The sequence below is a fragment of the Annulohypoxylon truncatum genome (assembly GCF_022578515.1).
Source record: "Annulohypoxylon truncatum strain CBS 140777 unplaced genomic scaffold F4807scaffold_8, whole genome shotgun sequence".
Classification (NCBI taxonomy): Eukaryota; Fungi; Ascomycota; class Sordariomycetes; order Xylariales; family Hypoxylaceae; genus Annulohypoxylon; species Annulohypoxylon truncatum.
In genome coordinates, this window is record NW_025953794.1 from 1,110,137 (window position 1) to 1,126,876 (window position 16,740).

The window sequence follows — 16,740 nt, forward strand, 5'->3', positions numbered from 1 at the left end:
AACTTACCTTTGACGTCATGATATCTTCGCGATCAAAACTGAGACCTACCTACCTAGGCAAGTGGTTGTCTTAGTTTAGATGGACCTAAACTTGCTAGTTCTAATATGGAAGCACCCTTTATATACCTACACGTACACCTTGAATCTAGGTTAAGTTACCTGATGCTTAACTTCAAGACATGGACTAAGGTCCACGGATATCTCAACGCCCTCAACTGTCTCTTTCATGCATCTTGCTAGTGGAACGGCCCGCTCCCGCTTATTAAGAGCCTACAACTACATTAATTCGAGTGACTGAAGATGAATAACTTCCTAAGCATCACGTGCACTATCAGAAGGACACATCTTTCGGCCTATTCAGCTACCGTAATTTTGTCCTAGTACCTCTCCATTCATACCATCTTGTGGTGATCGAAGCTACTATACAGCAATATCTTAGCCAGGAAACAACCATATAAGTCCCTAGGCCATCCGAATATCACAGCAACATTGATGCGTGTCCTCTAGCTATCGTCTGGTCGAGAACTAGAATAAGATCAAGTCATCCTGTTCCTCGCCACCACCGCGCTCCAAGCCGCGTTCGTCGTCCTCATCCACGACGGAGCTCGTATCAGCAAGACTAGCCAATTCCCACTCCGGCTTGTCAGCTTCGCGTCCTGCTGGAGAAGGTCCGGATACAGAGAATTGACGGCGTGCTCGAGAGTGCTGAGGAGAAGTAAACCCTGTCGATCCGACCTGCGAGAATGAAGTAGTACGGTCAATATCGTTTGACTCCAAGCTCCCTGAGTTGCCATGTGCATGTCGACCACGTTCAGTTGCGATGTGGGTGGTGCTTCGATCTCTAGCCTCATTGGTTGTGTCTGCAAAGACATCCGCATCCCTGGGATCATAACCCAAGCTAAGCGAGCGCGTCGTTAGAGCGAGTGTCTGAACGTCGTCATCAAAATCGAGAAGATCATTGCCCTCCTCAACTGAAGTCTTAGGTTTAGCAGTGACACCTTGCCCAACGCTACGCAAACCGTGATCGTTTAGAGTAACAGGACGGAAAGTTTCCTGAATTGCCGGTCCAGCTCCTCTTGACGCCGGTTTAGAAACATCTCTATGGTCTCCCTGTTTTCTGGCGTTCAGCCTCTGCTCGTCGTCCAAGCGTGCATCGAAAGTTGTCCAGCTTGCATTGTGGCCATCGCTAGGACGTGCAAAGTTGGTTCCACCGTGACTCTGGTTGGAAACACGGGGATCTCCACCGTTATATCCGAGTCCAGGTCTAGAACCTCGGATCCCCCGGCCGAGTCCTTTCCGATTAGCCCTGCTGCCTGCTGCGGCGCCCATACGACGTTGATCATGGGTTATGAATGGCGCCACTCGAGATTTATCGTACTCTACATCTAATTCCTCTCCCCGAAGCATCGCATCATCGTTCAGGAATTCGTCATGGGCATACGCACCTGTGAAGTCGGCGCAACTACATAGACAGCTCTCGCCGCAGACCTGTTGACACCGATGGCCACACGGGAGAGCCCGCTCACATGGCTCGCGACAGATAAGCTTGTCATGAGTTACCCTGATACAACACGGTTAGTATATGATTTGCTGGCTGGATCTTGGGAGAAACGGGTTACTAAAATAGAAGAAGAAAATGGAGAAACTTACCAATGACATTGACGCCCGCACGCATGACCACAGCTGAGCTTATCGGGGCACTTCTGATCGCAGCCACCATGGCAGTTCACCCAGTCTTCGGGGTGCGCTATCCAGGTTGTCTTGCCATGATTCTGACACGTGATCGGTAGACGGCTATTGCCTCCAAAACGACCCTGTCTCTCGAAGACCTGCTGCACTTTTCCCCACATGTTCCACGAGGCACTACTGGCAAATGCCAGATTGATCATGTTTCCGAAGATATAAAAACCTCGGCGAGCACGGCTGATGGAGACGACGCCACGATTCTCGTCTTGGAGAAAGCCGGCTTGGTGTGGCCCGTGAGGACCATTGCTTCGCACTAACGACAGAATGACAATATCGTTTTCTTCTCCTTGGTAGGAATCCACTGTGAAAACATTGGTGAATGGAGCCCAATGCTTCATCTTAGTCTTGAACTGTGTGAGTATTTTCTTCTTTTGGCCCCGGTAGAACGTCAAAACTGTGATCTGGGCCGGCGGGACGCCGTTCATCAGCAGGTAATCTATGAAGCGAACTATCATTTCCGCTTCAAGAATGTTGTATCTGCTCAAATTCTCATCTAAGCCTTCAGTCCATGTATGATGAAAGAAGAAGGACGGAAGCGCCATGCCAGGGATGGGAGGTCGAACCTCGCCTTTGGTCACGACGGGATGATCCTGTAGGGACGGGTAGAAAGGATTAAGGACCTCTCGCAGGGAAGATATCATTCTTCGTTGCATGTTCAGCACGGTGAATGGCATATGGAGACTGACGAGACGCTCAAACATGGACACCCGCATAAAGTACGGTTCGTCTCCTAGGCTGGGCGTGTCGCAGTGCGGAGCTAACTGCTGATGATCGCCAACAAGAATGAGCTGTTGGAGTGAACCATAGAGAGCCGAAAGAATGTTTGCCTCGCGAGTCTCAGCGGCCTCTTCGATCAACATGGTTCGCGGCCGCAGCGCTGCGAGCAAGCCACGATACTTGCACAATCCAGTAGTGGTACACCCGATAATCTCAATCTGCTGCGACTTGATGCACTTAGTGTCCTTATACCAGCGGTTAATCTTTAGGTTCTTCGAGATCCTGGCATTGTCGACGAGGACGTGGCGGAAATGTTGGCGGTGCAATGTCAACAGTTTCTTCTGCCAGTGCTGGTACACGGCGCCGCGATATTTCTCATCGATGTCCCAGAGATCCTGTTTCTGAAGCTCTCGACGAATGACGAGATCGTCCCCAGCAAGTGCCTGGGGGTTCGCGCCGGTCCACAAATGTCTGATTGGCAAAAACTTGCCGTCGATTCGACCGCAGTTTTCATCTTCGTCGACGATGCAATCGTCAAGTTCTAGATCATAGTCCTCTGCGTCCAGATCCAAGCTATCAATATCTTCGACGCCCTCAAAATCCGGTTCCTTTTCATCCGGCATCTTCACTTTCACTAGCTGACCTCCCAGCCAGTCCGCAAGCGGCCCAACGGGTTGGTCTGGCAACGAAGGCGCACTAGTCCAAGCCAGCTCTGTCTCGAGAGACTGGAGCTGGCTTTCCGTTATGATACCCGCGGATCGAAGAACCTCGGGGTTAATGAGTTCGTTAGGAAATACGTCTTCAATGATCTTCTCTAGTACCGCAATATTCTTCTTGCGCGCAGACTCGAAGGTCTTGAAGTCGCGGTCTGCACGATGAGTGCGCGAAGGCGCTGCGCGACGACGGAGATTGTACATGCTGTACTGTTTGATAAGTTCATTCTGAGTACGACCGCCAAGTCGGACCACCTTAAAGCCAACATTGATCAGCTGCATCAGGATTTGGTCAACGGCGTGGTTCGTCTGAGCCGCGACAATGATAACGTGGCTACCCCGATCCTGGCTCTCCAGGAGAATCTGCAGAGCTTGCACCGATGTGAATGTCTTGCCCGTTCCCGGGGGTCCCTGCACAATAGCCAATTCTTTGGTAAGAATGCGGTGCACGGCACTGAGCTGGGAATTATCCAGGTTGGTATACTTAGATAGCTGGCTGTCGAAACCGTCTATCACGGGGTAGCTTCGAAGGGGCTCGCTGACCTCAGCCATCTTCTTGTTCACCTCGCTTGCTGGCATCGAGGACGAATCGGGAATGTGGTGTACCAAAGACCTGATATCCATTTGGGGGTTCTCCTGAACGTACTTCGCGGGAAGATCGCTCTTGTCTGCTCCAACTAAATACTTGTCGAGTGGCGTCTCTGTGACTGCGACGTGTTGGAGGCCGACCATGCTGTGGCGGACGGCTTCAAAATAGCCAAATCGAGTCTCGATCATGACAAGTTCCTGGTTAGGATCCATGACGGCATCGTCAAGGTTGGTCCATTGAAAATGGATCGTCGGTGGGTTTTGGTCGAGACCATCGCGAATACGATGGTCAGAGATAACGGCGGGCATGCAGATAGTCTTGAAGCCGTCGCTAGCAGTAGAGACGGCGACGAGAGTTCCCACGGTAAGACGACGCGTCTGAGTCCAACGGATCTTCTTGCCGGACCTCTCCGTAGAAAATTGGACCTGACACATGGGACCAAGACGGGTCATCAGATAACCTTTCACAAAAACCTGGAGAGGGATATGGGTGAGTGGACCGAAAATTTATTACTTGTTCTGAAGGGACATTCTAGGGTTTGCTTACTTTGGTATAGATGCAGGTCTCCGGATCATCCATCATGTTAGGGTTATCCTTGAACTTCTTGATAGAATATCGCAGCATCGTAATACCCTCCTCTCTCTGGAGGCGGTAGTGAGTCTCGAGATAGGTATCCTTGTCCTTCCAGGGCTTTTGCCAAGTGTTGGGCAAAAGACGGCGAATTTCTTCTATCTGCTGAGGATCGTCCCAGTCGGGGTTGAGATCTCGACCGCTGGGTAGCTCCGGATAGCTTCGCCATTCTTGTCCGGGCTTCGAGGGCGGAGGCTCGAAGTTGACATGATGCTTGATGGTGTCAAATTCGTGCTGGGATGATGTGTTAATGACATATAACCGGAGAAGGTATAAATACCCTACGAGAACGCGAAACATACCTGAGAATCAGCGATATCAGAGCTGTCAGGGTTGTCGGAGTCAGCCATGATTTATGGTGATGGTTGTGAAGGTATGTGCTGTCGCGTTTAGAGAATCTAAGAGTCTGCCTCAGGCTACTTTAAATTAAGCATGAGGATCCGCAGGCGAGAAGTGAGTATAATGGTGATCAGTGGTGATGAATATGGTAGTGGTGGGTGTAGGTAGTTAGAGGAAATGGGATAGTATCGCAGTCTGTCATGTAAGAAGGAAGGATGAAAATAGTTGCTGGGAAGAATGCAGGTGGACATATGTAGGTATGATCTAAGATTCTATAGTTTAGGATTCTAAGGGTTTATTTACCTAGTACCTACCTAGTATCAGACAATTAGACAGTTCCAAGTTGTATTATCTACCTACCTACATAACAGTAGGTACTCCAACTACTTAGGTATGTGTGTGTGCAGGTATGTACTAGTGGATGTCGTAGGAAAGAAACCTACATAACCTTAAGTGCTCGGTAGTGACACAGGTAGTTCAAGTTGTACATATTGATATTGTTCTTCTTTAGAAGGAAGTACTAACGTTACCAAGTGGGAGGTACATCAACAATATAGTTAATTTTCATTGGTGCAGATGTAGCTATCCTATTATTGCATATATATATATGTGGTGAGGCAGTTGCATCCAATATTTGACTACCTACATCGATATCGGAGCACTATACCTAGTAGGTAGTATGTAGATGTACCTATTAACACCTTAGACGCCTACATTCACATCAGAGATTTTCTTATTAAGTGCCCAAGTATCAAAAAGACGATGGGTCATCAGATCAGAGCGATGGTTGGATCGAGACCAAGAAGCCTGGACGGATCTCTGTCGTGTGCAGATTTAAACCCCACTATAGCGATACAAAACGTCCCCCCTTTTCCCCATGCTGAGCTTTTGCCACTGTCTTAGATGATAGGATCTGGATAGGAGAAACAGTACAAACTCTACATACGTGGCTGACTTGCCGCGTTTGTAAAGGACTCACCGTTTGCAAACAAAGACTCGTAATCACACCGCCATAATCAAGTTTGCTCTGAACGGTCACTGCAGTGGTCCCTCTATTCGATCTTAACCTAGTATATAGGTAGGGAGCAAAATCTGGGGATTCACTTTTTTCATGGCCAAGCCATATTTATATTTATTAGGTAGGTAATTAGGTAGAAAGTCGACCACATCCGTAGATGGGTCTACTATTTCTGTATAGGTCATCCGCTTCCCGTTCCCAAGATTTATACCATCGCCGCTCCCCAACTCGGAGGTCGATCCTCCAACTTTGTGCCCCATTCAGACTCTTGCTGTCCGAGAACGAGTTCCATCGTCCATCCCTCGTGGAAGAACGCATGGTTAATCCAGGACTTCGTCCACGGCTGCCCATTAACCGTCACGTTTTGAATGTAAATGTTCTCATAACTAGCGTCAAACCCCACCGTGTTTACTTGGGCCGTATTTCCGGTTAAGGGGCTTGTTATGTTGACTTGTTTAAAGAACGGTGCTGAGATTAGATATACGTCTTGCCCGGCTATAGGAAACAGACCGATCATGCCGAATACCACGAAGGCACCCATCGAGCCCGAGTCATCGTTCCCTGGCAAGCCATCGTGGGAGGCATTGAATGACGATGGAATGTAGGTGTGTAACCGCTTAGTAGATAATGCAGGGCGTCCCGCGTAGTGATAGAGGTACACTGTTGAGAACACGGGTTCATTGGAGATATCAGCAAGTCCCGACGTATGGAAGAAGTCGAGACGTTGAATAAACGACACCTCGGCGCCCATCAAACTGATCAGGGTCGACATAGATTGCGGGACAAGGCTAGAACTTGGTTAGCCGTGTGACAGATTCTTGGAAACGGACCAACACTTACAATTGATACTGCCACACACTTAAACCACCCAATAGTTAGCGACTCCCTTGTCACGCAAGCGATGGGACTGAAACAGGTTCATATGACTAGAAGGACTCTAGGGAACCAAACCTCGGATGCTCTGGGGAAAGGAATAAAAGAACTAAGATACTGACCTGGCCTCGAAGGTTTCGCTAGGATTGGTAGTAAGAGAGCAGAAACTCGCGAGCGCCGAACAAGCAATCGGATCTTGGTAACCCCACGTTCCATTTTGATATTTCGGCTGGAAGAATCCCACAAATCCTGTATCATTACCATTGATGATGGAGTTCTGTTCTGATTTCCCTAGTACATCGGAAGATGTTGTCAGCGTCTAGGTGTTTTCAGGTTTGATTTTTAGAATGCGCTAGATAGATATTATCCGCTTAAACTTGTTGACAAAAGTTATGAGAAAGAAAGGAGGCTTCCCCACTCACTGCCGTGATGTTAGCCAATGCATCAAAGAGTGAAGATCGTTCGAAAAGTTAGGTAGGAAAATGTTACAATTTGGACATGTGATGATCTTTTAAACATACCATAAGCGCTGCCAATTGGCACTTCTTGAAACATATTTGTCGTATAGGTCATCTCGCGCAAGCCCCTGTGCCAGCGTGGCGAGGCAATAATCATTGTATGCATACTCCAGGGTTCTTGAAATGCTACGAGAGTTCGTGCCAAATCCAACTGGGTCAAAATCAAGGTAAGGAATATAAGAAAGATTTTTCCAGCTTTGTAAGCCACCTCTACCATGGTAAGACCACTCCAGCGGTTCTACTTCAGCGTCTTGGATGATCGCTTCGAGTGCAAGTTCCCAGTCGATGCCAGTTAAATTCTTGACATAGGCGTCTACGAGTACGACATCGGCATTGGAGCCACCCTGCGTCCATCCTTTACTCAACGACCTGAGAAATTTAGTTATGTCTACTTCCTAACCGAAAGGAGTCTTGGTGCCTTACATGTGACAATCAGGTAGCCAGCCCTCGTGCTTGTAGATATCGAGGAGGGCGTTGACCATCTGGACTTGGGCATTCGGGTCCAGAATAGTGAGGAGCGGGTGTTGAACGCGGAACGCGTCCCAGAGACAGTAGAATGAATCGAAGTAAGGGATTCCGCTGTTCCAGTATGGGTTTTCGTCGGTATAATTCTGCGGTGAAATCATGCTCCTATATAATCCGCTCCAGAAGCTAGTTTGGAAATCCTCGTTGACACCGCCGGCATCGATGGAAACCGGACTCAGCTTCTCCCGCCATGCATCCTCGGTCTCGGATACGAGCCTGTCGAAGTCGCTGAGAGGTTCGGAGATTTCTTCCTGTGCCCGCTGACAGGCCTGGTCCGCACTGATAAAGCTGATCCCTGTTCTCGCCGTCAGGGTATTGTTAACTAAATTGCTAAATCGAACCCATCCTCCCGCTTCCAGATAGAAGAGGTTGAAGCCGCGAGTAACGAAGAGCTCCTTCGGTTCGACGCCTCCTCGATTATTGACCCATACACCGTTGTCGAGAACCTCCGCGCCGAAAAAGTCGACACAGAAGTGCATCACGTACGACCCCGCGCCAAAACTTGGGAGGAACGTGCCGTTGCCCTTCAGTCTCCCGCTTTCGGAATCTACGATAACTGTGGCATTCTGGCGGCTTTGCCAAAGGTCTGTCAGGTCCAGCAATACTAGCGGATGTTGGTCATCCGAAGCCGGAAATTCGAACTTGTACAGAGCAGCGTGCTCGCTCGAGGTCATCGTCGCTTTGATCCCGGACACCAATTCCACCTCAAAATATCCCGGCCTGGCCACCACCGATTCCTCGACATAGGGCGTAGCCCTCTCGCCTATGAGAAACTTGCAATTGTTCACCTCATCCCCCTCGCAGACCTGCGGGAACAGAGGGAAATTGCCCAGGCTAGGATTGCCGCCCGTTCCACTATCGTGGACTTGGGAGAACCCGGTAATATTTGAGCCGTCAGTCGCGAAACCCCCCGTATTCTGGCCGTTTACATCCGCGACGGGTTTTGCGAGAGCGTACGGTCGCGTACTACCCGCGAAAACATTTCCTCCGTTAGTGCTGCCAATAAGGGGGTCTACGAATTGGAGCACGTCGGCGCATATTACCAGGGGAAATATAATGGGGACAATGATGAGGAGAATTGGATGCGGGGTTCCGTAGAGGAACTGTTGGAGCACCATCTTCCAAGGTTGAGAGTTTGAGCGACGAGAATTCCTGGAGGGTGGTCACAGCCCGACGAACCTTTCAGCAAAAGGCATCGGAAGGGAGAGGTAGAAAGAAATTCAAGAATTGTGAATCAACGTAACATTTGTACCGTATCTCACATCTTCCCAGCATACACTTTGCAGCATACAAGCCTACTCCGACCTTCCCGAATGGGTCGACATCCTGGCTTCGGTGGCAGGGACACCCAAAAGATTCTTTGTCGATCTTTTTATTCTTTCGCTTGCGAGAAGCTCGATTCAATAGATACAGGAACACTGGGAGCAAGGGCAGTTCCTAGCTCGCTGTACCTGTAAGACATACGTGCGCGCGATCCAAGCTTCGCGTTGTTCATTTCAACGTGCATTAATTCAATGTAGTTGGCTTTTTTTCCGTGAACGCAGCCCCACATTCGCACTGCTGCTGATGCTGGCGCTGATGAGGATGATAGACCAGATGCAGCTCTATCGCACAATCTCACTGAATTTATGCGGATTTACTAGAATTCCCCAAAGTCGGCTTCAGTAAAACATATACCTACTTACCACTCATGAGCTTGTGTTGGAGAGTTAGGTAAACGGAAACAAAGGAACGGCGTTGATCCTCCAATATCTTGTCAGGTATACCGAGAAAGCTGTACCGCCATACAGATATTTCTTTTATAGATAGGTGTAGGTAACGAATTGCGCGACTATTCTTTGTACGGAGTAGAAACTAAAATTGAAGCCACAAGCTCCGGAAGCATTAGATTGTGATCGAGTAATATACAGGAATATCGGAGCATGCTCCGCTTCAACGACGTCACCATTCGTACATAGTATGGGTAGTACACGTCTTGATCTAACATATGAAGAACGTCAGTGATGATGAATGTGGCATGTAAAATTACGCCCATTGTTGACCAAAAGCAACGATTCGTGACGAAACAGGCTTAAACTAAGATAGCGAGATCATATACCGCACGGCACAAATAATTTGTTTATAGGGAAATGGAGGACAGAGGGTTGACCTAACCGCACACAAGAAACACTCCTGATTGCTCTTCCCCATGAGTGTCTAGGTAGGTATTTGAATTCGTGGGCCTTTAGTCTCTCATATTAGTAAATAAGCAACAATCATGGCGCATTCAACAATCCTGGCGTGTGTTCACATTCTGGCACTCGCCATACGACCTTCTCTTGCTGCCCCCTTCGTGTCCGATGCAACTACTACTTACTCCTCCGACGCATCTACTACAGTCTCGGACGTCCCCGTTACAGATGTGACTTCTCACGGTCGGTACACGGGCCCGTCGGCTTCCACTACAGGCGCTCTCTCTACGAATGTTGCTGCCGCGACCATCGGGGCAAGCCCACCAGAGGCGTACAAGTTGGAATATCCAGCGGATGGAAAGCTCCACAATGAACAGCCTGCGCCTTATACCCCCAAAGGTGGTCTTGGGACCAACGGATCCGAACCAGGTGAGTAGCATCTAGAGTCATTGTTCCCCTCTTTAGCATATTTCGGGGGGCTCTTCTATGAAATGAGCCCGGGCTCGCAACTATTCGCCAAATATGCTAAAAAGAGAAAATAATGACCCCTGATGCTGTGCATAGTGTACCGAGTAATAAGCGACTTCGACTACGAGTCCGTCGCTTTGGCGTTATACCAAGAATATATTGAGCTGGATCTCTTTCATTGGGGGTTGGCTCAATTTTCCGTCGACGACTTCGAAGCTGCCGGACTCGGCGCTGAGGATCGATATCTCATCGAGTTCATGGCCGACCAAGAGGTTGGCCATGCTACTGCTTTGACGAACATGCTTGGCCCAGAAGCGCCAGTACAGTGTTCTTACAACTACCCAGTTTCGGACGTCCGAGAATTCATCGATTTTAACCAGAAACTGACGAGATGGGGAGAATCTGGGGTCCTAGGATTCATCAACCACCTAGATTCCCGCGAAACGGCGCAGATACTCTTGCAATCTATCACCACGGAATCGCGGCAGCAGATGATCTTTCGCCAGTTCGAGGGCCTCTTTCCGATGCCAGTTTGGTTCGAGGTTGGAATCCCCCAATCCTGGGCCTGGAGTCTCTTGGCCCCTTACATCTCGTCGTGCCCGTATAACCAAACTCGCCTGATCTGGCAGAACTTCCCTCCACTGCGCATATTCAATCAGCCTAACCCGGCTCGTATTAACGGATCTGATGTCTGGAACGAAACGACGAGCGCGTATGCAAACTCACTTAGTACTGAGGATATAGCCACATCGGAGAGCTGCCTGAACGCCACGCTCGGTGAGAATTGCAGCCCGGCTGTCACTCACAATAGAAGCGTTCCATTGTCGTATCCAGGCCGCCAAGTCTTCCTCAGTTGGGATCCTCCAGGTCAGTTTTTCCCACGTCCTAGATGATCGCACTGGAAAATTTTTGACATTTTCGACAGGATATCGTACCGGTCCTAATAACAGTTATACCACCAGCACGAATGCCGGGAGTGCCAAGTTCGCCGCCTGGGTCTCCCAGCTCAACGTAACTTATACCCCGCTACATTGCACTGGAGATAACACGGCGTACACATTTCAGCCAAACACTACCACGTTCGAAGGCGATCCCGCCGTCAACGGCACCGTCTTCTTAGCCATTACGGACCTAGATCTCTACGTGACGCCGTTTAACATTTCATTGATGAATCCACACGTCAATGCGCTAGCTATATACCAGGCCGGCTGAATGCCAGGCCACCCCCAGGTACGATGAAATCTATCCGACGTGGATTTGGGAGTGGCGTAGGATGAATGACTGACATTAAATTTGTAGGGGCTATAGGCGGAAAATGTTGCGTGGCCGGTTCTATCGTATCTCTACCTCCGTAGCGACTAGAGTACGTATTCTGCGTTCGGGGAAGATAGTGTCACCACGGGTCTTAGAACCTCAAATCACGTATCAGCAATGCTCGCAATCTGTGTAATGATATATGGCGTCGAGGCTGGCGATCACGTTATTGGAGGAAGAAATATCGTCATTTGTATATATGTAATCCAGACACTTTCATGTTAAAAAGTATGTGTCTGATCGGTCTGCTAGAGCGGCTTCGTGATACACGTGCGATAAACCAACTTGGATTAATTAGCACCGTTACGCCGTTTCCAAATCATCTATGGGTATCTTTTTCCTTTCCCAACGAGCCTTGAACAAAATGAAAAGAGCCTGTGATCCGGTTGATATCGGAACACTCCTCCTATTGAACGTGTCCCGTCAACCCCTAGGTTCAAATCCACTACCAATCATCCACGAATGTCGAAATTTTGGAAGGTAAGGTGCGCAATACTAAAAGCGCTGAATCGCCGTTAATACAGTGGCGGTTACGCGGGCACATTTATTTCGTATCCAATAAGCACTTCAGTCGTTGTCCCTTCCCAACCGCGATTTCCCGCCGCCGAGAGCATGAAGCGGCTGGAAGGGTCAATATAAAGGCTAGATATGACGCCGGCACGCGGTGGACCTGGAATAATTAGAAAAGGGGGCGGCGAGTGCTTCGAAGCATGTCCCGAACGAAGATCGTAGAGTCGAAGGATGTCGTGGGACGCACAGACTAGGTGTCGTCCGTTGACCATGGATCGAACGCAGCTAACCGGGCCGCTTCCGCCAGGGAATTTGAAAACCCGCTCTGGCTGCCAGCCCACACGCCCTCCCCTTGCTTTCTGCACACTGAATTCTTCCACCGTGCCATTCCTCCGGCCGGCGTAGATCCAATTGCCATCCGGACTCCAGCATGCGCCCATGCACCAAGGAGGAATGCCAGGCCTGTTGCCAATACGTGCTACCGGATTCGGCACCCGTCGATCCCATACTCGTAAGGTCCCGTCCATGGATGCCGAAAGAAAGGTACTGTCTGATGTCTGAGTCATATCGTAATGTGCCGGCGCCGGTGCGGCGAAGGCAATCGAGGGCGACTGGGGTCCCATCCCTTCGAGCCCGGGGTCTGTCGGCTGCGGCACACCCGCCGAGTGTGATGGGAACGGATGGTCGCCTGCTGACGGAAGCGAGAAGTCAGGAAGAGCGGGTAAAGACGAGGGGTCATGGTTGGCGTCGGTCCCGAAAGAGTTGAGCGCGTTGTCGCCAAACAGAGTAGTGTCTGGCTGATTCGTATCCGGAAGAGGCTGGGCGGTTGGCGCTTGACCTGAGTCGGGTTCAAAAGTCGGGGCGGACATGTCGTAGTCGCCCATCGCAACATCGGCGTCCTGGGCCGAGTCTTGCATCATCGCTCGGGAGAATTCGTTGTCATCATCGCCTCCGAAGGCACCCATCCCATCGTTATCGCCAAAAAGATCAGAGCCGCCCGTAGGACTACCACCGAAAAGGCTATCATGCGCGGGACTTCCCTGGGCATCAGTTACGCCATCCCTCCCGTTGGACATCTGGCCGGCGGCTCCATTAATCCCGCTACCGTTCATACCGCTATTTAGATCGGCGCCGAACCCTCCATCCAACTCCAACTTCAAGTCGCCATCCGCGCCGGGGTGAGAGTTGTTTGCGAATAGCGTATCGCTTGGGATCTCCTCTTCGCTAGCTTCGGGGGGGATTGGCGCCCCTCCCATCGGTCGGATCTCGATAGCGGAAATCTGCCCTCCGCTTCCGTCGAACTGGCGCTTCACCTGTCCCGTATTCAAATCCCAGTCAAAGATATTCTTGTCCCAACTGCCACTAAGCACACTCTTCTCGTCGGGGGAGAGTGTCAGCACGCTAACCGCGTTTGTATGCTTCTTAAGGCAAGTAATTCGCTTTCCCTCGTCGTGGCGCACACTTTGGAGGTTGATTCCGCCGCTCTCGAGACCAGATAGGAGCCACAAGGCCTGAGAATGGACCGCGAGACTGTAGACAGGGCTAAGCACTTGGTCTTCTTGTCTCACGGAGGCAGATGGGGGCTCCGCGTTTTCCCAATACGACATTAAAACTCCAGCTTTAGTGACCGAGTCGACGAAAGGATGCCTCTGGGCGACGGTCAGGAGGGTCTTGCCGTTGATCGTAGCCGGTCCATCGTACTTCCTGATGTATCCGTCGCTTCCGCCGGTCATCCAGTACCGGAGATCCGGAGTAATAGCTATCGCGTTAATGCTGGTAGCCATAGGGGCTGCCATGGTTGGGACGATATCGTAGGTTGCCGCCGTAAGCATTTCCGGGCGAACTCTCGGCGTCCACCTCGGGGTTGCGAGAGGGCCTGGGGTGGCTGACGTTCGAGTGACGGACGGGTTCGTCAGGCCATTTGGCTGTCGGAGGTCTTGAGTATCCTCTTCATCATCGTGTTCATGTTGGTCGGGATCATCGTCTTCGTCGTCGTCGTTATCGTTATCGTTCTCGTCATCGTCATGATCAGCGTTCTCATTCTCATCCTCGCCATCGACGTCGACATCGCCATCGCCATCAGCGTCATATTTCATAAGCTCGTCCTCATGTTCATTGTCCGAGCTCGCATTCGAGTCTCGGTCGAAATCGTCCATCATAAGCGCTGTCGAACGTTATTATTGATTAGGACGAAGGGCGAAGAATTGCCGTCTTTGCTTTGTCATCCTACGCCCTTGTCCGGGTGGTTTGCGACCGTGTCGAGGAGAAGTATTTATATTCTAGTGGTGGCAGAGGAATACGATGTTGCCGGGAAGAAAAGGCGGCCAAGGGACTGTGCAAAATAGGGAATTTAAAAAGAGGGTTCGAGGTCAAACTGGAATGAATTGTTAGAATTCTGTTACGCGCCGATATTCGAAATTAAAGAATATGCAGGTAGGTAGCTTGTAAGTAATACTACGGTTTAATGTAATAGAGTTGAGTCTGGAAGTCCTTATTGCATAGGAAGATACTAGAGTAAAGCTAAATTCTCACCCCACTTTCTAGCTAACCATTTAAATCCTGGACGCCATAATACTAACAGCAAAGTCAAGATCACATCACGCATATCGGAGAAGGTACGTGCATAACTCAACCTGTCAATTAACAGTATAATATACGTTGGTTACCATAACATAACTACTTAGAAACGAATCGCCTGCCGTCATTTATAAAGTGCCTGATTTATCAAGACTTTTTGGGACCCGGACCCGCTCCTTTGGACCCATCGTTGCTTTTTAAGAATTTCGTGCTTTCTTCAGGAGCAGATGTCCGTCGTCGCCGCTTTGGAGCACTCAATTGCGGCGGCTGGCCTTCGGTGTTCCTTGGCCAGACATTAGTATCGTTCGGCGTCTCTCTTCGCTCGGTACTCGGGTCACCTTGCTGGACCGGGAACGACGGCGCCACTCTCCGCTCATTAGGAATGGGTATAGGAACCTCTCGTCTAGCTGGTACTTCGGGTGAAATTTCGATGACATCGTCATCGTCATTTTCCTGTCTTGATTTTTTGGGCGTTTTGGGTGAAAGCATGATGAGATCGTCATCGTCACTTTCCTGGCCTGACTTTTTTGGCAAGTTGGGTGGCTTCTTCGATTGCTTCCCGCTCGAACCACTCGGGCCGCCGGGGCCGCCGGCACCACGGTCAGGTGGTCGCATCACATCTCCAGCATCCCGCAAGTTCCCCGTCTTGTCTAGCACACGGGCAACCAGTTCGATGCCGATTCTTGCTCTATAGTCCATGGCTTTAACAGCTTCATACGCGTTAAGGCCAATCATCTCCCACCGCACCTGGTCCGCGTTAAACCACCCGGGCAGGGGAGCCCAGAGCTGTTCATCGTATCCTCTACTTGCCGCCACACTCTCCTGGATGCGGTCCATCATATGTTTCGCCGACCAGAATACGCGGGGCCCACAGCTCCAAGAATCCTTTTGCCAGGGCGTCCACACGGCACGTTCGCAGCCATCTGCGATCAAGAATCCCATAGCGTCAAAAAGCTGCCGTAACCTCGTCGTGATCATTTGATTTCTTGCTCTGGCACCGTCGTCTTTCCAGTGATCGATGACGGCTACTTGAAGAATCTGATCCCACTTTTCGCTGTTCGCATCGGATCGACCTTTGTGTATCACCACTAACTCCCAATGGACATCCTCATAATTACACGGCCACAGGGTGTATTCGGTTGCCATGAAACCTCTGTAGAACCTATTATTACGCCCCTCCAAAAGTCTTCTGAAATCCCTATCGTTTCGGTGGAAGATGCCCCGGATGCTCGTGTCTGCGATGTGAATGATCTTCCGCGTCTGCCTCGGGAGAGCCTCGTGGTATGAGCTGATGGACTTCTCAATGGCGTCACCGTTCAGCCATGTCTCGCGGTTGGCCTGGAGTTGATTGAGACCCCTGATGTCCGGCGGCTCGGACGATGGTTCGGGTATGTCGTTTGCCTGATTGGGGCCTATATGACGGACGCGGCATTCGCCCAAGCCTCCTCCGCGAGTCCCGCATAGGACCGTTGCAATAGAATGACGCATGCTCGGGTATCTCCTTTTCCTTTTGCTCGGGAAATGATCAGATTAGAAAATAAAGCTACGGTTTGTTTGGTAAGTTTAGTTTACGTTATCAGCAACGCCACTAGCGGTGATGCCTCTGTTTGAGAATCGAGAATTATAAATGCTCAATGACAATCACAATTACATAGAACACCACTGATATCCGCGTTAGCGGACAAAGATTTTTGTGAAGATGAAGAATACAAGTTGTTGGAACAGGCCTCTTTGTACTTGGCTGAATCCGATGGGTTATACACACAAGGGTCAAAGGCCAAGACGAAAGCTTTATTCCGGTTCCCGTTCGCAATACATATCCTTTATTCGTCGGCGAGTCTACGAAAGCAACAAACGACAGAGCCGAGTACAGGGTCATTTTGCCTTATAGTTACCTACGAGAGCAGAAAATGTCCTCGAAGCAATAGCGGGGCCTTGAACTTCTCGTGTTTAAAATCTGCAATAAAACCACATGTAGGTAGGCATCAGTGACGATCAAATGATGGAGGAAGCGGTGCATGGTAGTCACGTC

General features: G+C 50.1%; 5 protein-coding genes across 5 annotated transcripts; 1 reads left to right on the forward strand and 4 right to left on the reverse strand.

Moving 5' to 3' along the window:
* Positions 1–525: 525 nt before the first annotated feature.
* F4807DRAFT_458333 (uncharacterized protein) lies at positions 526–4,745 on the reverse strand (the record flags this gene model as incomplete). The annotated part of the gene is made up of 4 exons (XM_048001191.1): positions 526–1,561; positions 1,651–4,238; positions 4,312–4,629; positions 4,698–4,745. 4 exons carry the CDS (start codon positions 4,743–4,745, stop codon positions 526–528), a joined length of 3,990 nt encoding a protein of 1,329 aa, XP_047856650.1.
* Positions 4,746–5,827: 1,082 nt separating this feature from the next.
* On the reverse strand, positions 5,828–9,524 carry F4807DRAFT_417641 (glycoside hydrolase family 92 protein). Its single transcript, XM_047997259.1, has 5 exons — positions 7,567–9,524; positions 7,148–7,512; positions 6,748–6,916; positions 6,593–6,610; positions 5,828–6,540 (listed from the first exon to the last, which is right to left on the reverse strand). Exons 1-5 carry the CDS (start codon positions 8,784–8,786, stop codon positions 5,958–5,960), a joined length of 2,355 nt encoding a protein of 784 aa, XP_047856651.1. The 5' UTR covers positions 8,787–9,524; the 3' UTR covers positions 5,828–5,957.
* Positions 9,525–9,649: 125 nt separating this feature from the next.
* Positions 9,650–11,767, forward strand: F4807DRAFT_388467 (ferritin-like domain-containing protein). Its single transcript, XM_047995873.1, has 4 exons — positions 9,650–10,268; positions 10,404–11,174; positions 11,233–11,537; positions 11,607–11,767. The coding sequence occupies exons 1-3, from the start codon at positions 9,926–9,928 to the stop codon at positions 11,517–11,519; spliced, it is 1,401 nt and encodes a 466-aa protein (XP_047856652.1). The 5' UTR covers positions 9,650–9,925; the 3' UTR covers positions 11,520–11,537; positions 11,607–11,767.
* On the reverse strand, positions 11,561–14,517 carry F4807DRAFT_388471 (WD40 repeat-like protein). The gene has a single exon (XM_047995874.1). It carries the CDS (start codon positions 14,288–14,290, stop codon positions 12,152–12,154), a length of 2,139 nt encoding a protein of 712 aa, XP_047856653.1. The 5' UTR covers positions 14,291–14,517; the 3' UTR covers positions 11,561–12,151.
* A 302-nt stretch (positions 14,518–14,819) lies between these two features.
* Positions 14,820–16,398, reverse strand: F4807DRAFT_388536 (uncharacterized protein). The gene has a single exon (XM_047995875.1). The coding sequence runs from the start codon at positions 16,194–16,196 to the stop codon at positions 14,856–14,858; it is 1,341 nt and encodes a 446-aa protein (XP_047856654.1). The 5' UTR covers positions 16,197–16,398; the 3' UTR covers positions 14,820–14,855.
* Between the last annotated feature and the right edge of the window lie 342 nt (positions 16,399–16,740).